The sequence below is a fragment of the Mirounga leonina genome, unplaced genomic scaffold (assembly GCF_011800145.1).
Source record: "Mirounga leonina isolate KUSES-001 unplaced genomic scaffold, KU_Mleo_1.0 Mir_92, whole genome shotgun sequence".
NCBI lineage: Eukaryota > Metazoa > Chordata > Mammalia > Carnivora > Phocidae > Mirounga > Mirounga leonina.
Genome location: NW_023270852.1, coordinates 11,241,608 through 11,246,379, shown reverse-complemented (window position 1 = coordinate 11,246,379; position 4,772 = coordinate 11,241,608). Strand labels below are relative to the sequence as shown.

Below are 4,772 nucleotides of genomic sequence, written 5' to 3'. Positions count from 1 at the left end.
TCCCAGAACCTAAAAGAATGAAAGGATTAAGGTCTAAATCCACTCTCCCTACAATCTCTGGAAATTGGTCCCTCTACATGGTCTCTAACATTCACCCTTTGATCTCTGCCTCAAGCCCCCAGGGATAGATTCTCTTTGTTTCTGAGATAGGTTGTCCAGTGCAGGACAGCTCCAAATGTCAGGTAGCTTTTCTTCCTAGTGAGCCTACCTCTTCATTTCTCATAAAAGTACTCAATCCACCTTCCAAAGATGCACATCACCGGTGGGACATGGTGGTTAACTGAGTGTATCTGAAGTCAGTCAGGACAGTTTAAATCCTTAGGATACTCCTTAGCTTTGCATGCTCTTCAGGCAGTTCTAAAACTTGTCATTGTTTCAATTCTTTATTACTGAGGAAAAGTTAACAGGTAGAAACACACTATATGGTGACTGTGAGGATGAAATGATGCAATACATTTAAAATACTTAGAAAGGAACATATTGTTCCTAATACAGGAAATGTATTATTCTGCCTGAATGCCAGCGATTCATTCATAGAAATTACTCTGTCCTTCCCATGACTAACTTCAGATACTTGATGAGCATGTCACTAGATGAGATTTACCCTGAATGACTTGAGGGCATCATTTCTATTGACTCTTTTCCAGTCTAAACATGTATAATTTCCTGACCTTTACCAAAGAAGCTTTCTGTGCATTGATCAACCCTGATCCTTCTCTATTATCCTCCTATATGTCAGACTCGCTTTAAAATTTGTCACCCATTGGGTGATTAACTGACTCAAAAATATTCTGAACAGCCTGAGAAAAAATCTTCTTCACATTTGAACAGTCAGCTACTGTAAAATTCCATTGCTTTTTTTTTGATCATCCTGGCATCTTCTTGGATCACATGGGTTATATGTTCTCTTTGAAACCAATGTTCCATTTCCCCACATTCAGTGCAGAATCTCAAGCCCAAAGACTTACCAAGGATCATCTGTGGTATCATACATAGAAGTCCTAAAGTGGGAATCTTGGCAGTTCAGATAGTGAGGATGGCTGTTTTGTACTAAAGGAAACAGCTAGGTGATTGGTTTTCACCAATGGCTGGTGAACCTTTAGGTTGGTGAAAAAGGAGGAACAATATGGCTCAGAACTTAGAAGATTGATTGTCTGAATGCAATTCTGCATCTTTAAAATTCTCAAACTGGTCTCTCTTTGGGACTGGGAACCAAAATGACCCTCCTTTTAAAGATTCCTAAAGAAGACAGTGCCCCAAGACAATACAAAACAAGATAATGATACTTATTTATAAAAACAATGAGCCAATAAAAATAAATTGAAACATTCTGAGATATTTAGACATCACTTTAGAAAAGCTGACAGAATTTAAATAAATATTTCTGTAATCTAATTACAGTCAGAGAAATACTGATTTCTTATTTAGGCTTCATAAAAGGGGTTGACTTACGAAAGTTCACCTCAGAGCTTCAATAATCTTTTACTTTCTGAGTTTCTCCCACATGAACTTTGGTGACACAAATCTTTCCTTTATCAAATGAGCTCATTAAATTGTCCCAGTAGTGTTCAAAATTCTAATTAAATGATGATACTCATTTTCAGAAATTTTAGTGTCATTCACAATATCTATATCAACTTCCCAGCTGGGAACTATAATTCATGGCCAGTATCTACTTAGTTGAAAGATGTTTATGCCTTACAAAAGGGATATAATTTTTATTGTCAAATAGAAGGAGGGAAAAGATTCAATTTCTCTGCATAGTACAAGAGCAAGTATCACAACACTGCATTACATGCATCTGCCTGAAAGACTTCATAGCCTTACTTGGAGTCAGACTGTTTTTGTCCTGTGTCATTGGGTCTGGCCCTATTTAGTAGAGCTGTTCTTTTTGCACTGAAAGAATCTCTGCCTCCCAACTTGTCATTAGGCTGCCACAAAATTATATTCATCCTAGAAAAATAAATGGTATAGATTGAGGGCATTGTGTGCTGGGTCAGCTCACACTGGCTTAAGAGCTGGTTGTGTGCATCTCTTCCCAGTTCTGGAATCAGTGATGTCATGTGGTTGTTTGAAATCATCCATAGCTTAATTAGTTACACTAGAAAAAAGAACAAACAATGTGTATCTGGGTGCCAACCACCCAACAGAGTAGCAACACATGGGCTCAAAATAAAATAAGATGTTTTCAGAGAAAATCAAACGAATAATTTTCAGATGGATTATGAAGTATGTTGAGGTGTGGTCAGCAGGTTCATGAACACTGTATACTACTCTTCATATAGAGTGTAGTTAACAATGTAGACTTATTGAGTGACTGCCAAGGTACTTTTGGAATAATGCAAAAAAACCCTTAAACCTCATAGAATCACAATGTTGTTGAATCTTAGGGACAAAAACTTGTTAGATACTACTTTGTAAAGACCACTGGGGCTCTAGGGGAATGAGATGTTTTAGAAACAATGCAACTCACAGCGCTCACCATAGCATCACAGATTTGTACCTCTGAAACAAATAATGCAATATATGTTAAGAAAAAAAAAAGAAGAAGAAGAAGGTAGCGGGAGGGGAAGAATGGAGCGGGGGAAATTGGAGGGGTAGACGAACCATGAGAGACGATGGACTCTGAAAAACAAACAGGGTTCTAGAGGGGAGGGGGATGGGAGGATGGGTTAGCCTGGTGGTGGGTATTGAGGAGGGCACATTCTGCATGGAGCACTGGGTGTTATGCACAAACAATGAATCATGGAACACTTCATCTAAAACTAATGATGTAATGTATGGGGATTAACATAAGAAAAAAAAAATATCTGTATATAGAACAAAGTGATGAAGATGAGGTCGAACCCTGCAACAGCAAATGCCACAAACAAACCATAGATTTTGTTGACCCGCACATTTTCTGCAACCAGTTTCACGATGGCCATATGCTCACAGTAGGAGTGGGAGATGATGGTTGTATGGTAAAATTGAAACTGGAACTTTATCAGTACTAGGCATGGGGCTACCAGAATGGCAGCCCTGAGCATTACCACAGCCCCTATTTGGGTGACCAGCTGGTGAGTGAAAATGGCAGTATATCTTAGTGGATAACAGATGGCCACATAATGGTCCAGAGCCATGGCCAGGAGGATGCCTGACTCTATGCACTCAAACGTGTGGATGAACCCCATTTGAAGCAAGCAAGAATCAAAATAAATCTCTGGTACACGAAACCAGAATATGCCAAGCATCTTGGGCACAATGCTTGTGCCAAGTACAATATCTGTGACTCCTAGCATGCTTAGGAAAATGTACATGGGCTCATGGGGACTACGCTCTGAAATGATGATGATGAGAAGCAAGGAATTTCCAATCAAAGCAAAGAGATACATGGCACAGAATGGAATCCCGATCCAGCACTGCACAGACTCTAGACCTGGGATTCCTATTAGTGTCAACAGAGAAGGCATGAAGACTGTAATGTTGGAGATGGACATAATGTCTTTGGGTCTCCAGAAGAAAATGAAAGAAGTATCTCAGTCAGTGGTACCCTTCTTCTCTACTTCTTTTTTCATCCAAAGTCATCATAGTGAGTCTCTCTGATTTTGGCTGAAGTCTAAGACCATATCATCCATTTCACATATATTATTGATGGAAAAAAACTGACCCATAGATGCATATCACTGTTTGGACAAGGACATCCCCACGCACTAGTCCATAAGAAAAGGTTATGTGCATGGCAGGCCAAATGCATTAGAACCACCAGATCATCTGAGTAAGGCAATCAACTGCTGACCTTTCTATATGTCCTTCTGGACCTGTGGACAAAATAATAATGCTTGTTTATCTTGTTTGTAAATTGTACATTAATCAGATTTTCATAAATCTCTCCCTATCCAAAATTGCAGCTAATTCTTAGTGCTCTATTTTTTTTCCACTGTCCCTGAGTCAGGAACTGTTAGTTTAGACAAGCAACTAATCAGACTCTAACCTGTATACTGGTATGAAAAGCTTCTTATGGAAGAGAAGAATGATAGAAACAGCTTCACCCAAGAGCATAATACACTTAGATATCTATGTCTATATATTACATATCTGCATAAGAATGGGTGTCCTTTTAAAATAATGTGATGTAGAGCTTGAGAAAAGATGATTTTTACAATCTGGATCAAAGTTTCGTGCTATTTTTTACATTACTAGTAAAACTATTTTATTTTATCTCTATTACTAACATGGAATTCCTTACAATGAGTGGCATGCTTAAAATAGCAGAAATTCTGTAATACACATTTCACAATTACTAGAGGCAAGAAATATCTAGGAGGCAAGGAAAATCTGAGACACAATGTAGAGGCAAGTGGACTCATTCTTGCTTACTAAAGGACATAGGTAAATGGATAACCTAGCGAGAATAGAGGTTAGTTTCTAGGGTTTAAAGTGTTCAGAGTTATCATTAGCAATGATAATTTGGTAATTATCATTACCAAAGATTGGTAAATTTAAGCTTGTTGATGTTTAAGAATATACATATCATTTGAATGCTTCGATCATTTTGGAGCTCAAGCTTCAAAAATGAATAGAAAATAAAGGGGTGAAAAGATAGTTTCCTTAAAAGGGAGTCCAATCTAGAAGTAGAAAAGGAAGACAGAGGGCAGAACTTGGGACACCAGAAATGATTCAGGAAAGGGCTGTAAAGCAACTCAAGATAATTTGATCACCACAATTCACTGATGACTGAATATTCTAAAAATTTGGGCTCTAAGTCCCCAAATGAGAGTTCTTCTCTGATA

General features: G+C 38.1%; 1 protein-coding gene across 1 annotated transcript; it reads right to left on the bottom strand.

The window, feature by feature from the left end:
* Positions 1–310: 310 nt before the first annotated feature.
* LOC118003996 (olfactory receptor 52A1-like) lies at positions 311–3,479 on the bottom strand. The gene is made up of 2 exons (XM_034995126.1): positions 2,803–3,479; positions 311–368 (listed from the first exon to the last, which is right to left on the bottom strand). The coding sequence occupies exons 1-2, from the start codon at positions 3,477–3,479 to the stop codon at positions 311–313; spliced, it is 735 nt and encodes a 244-aa protein (XP_034851017.1).
* Positions 3,480–4,772: the final 1,293 nt, after the last annotated feature.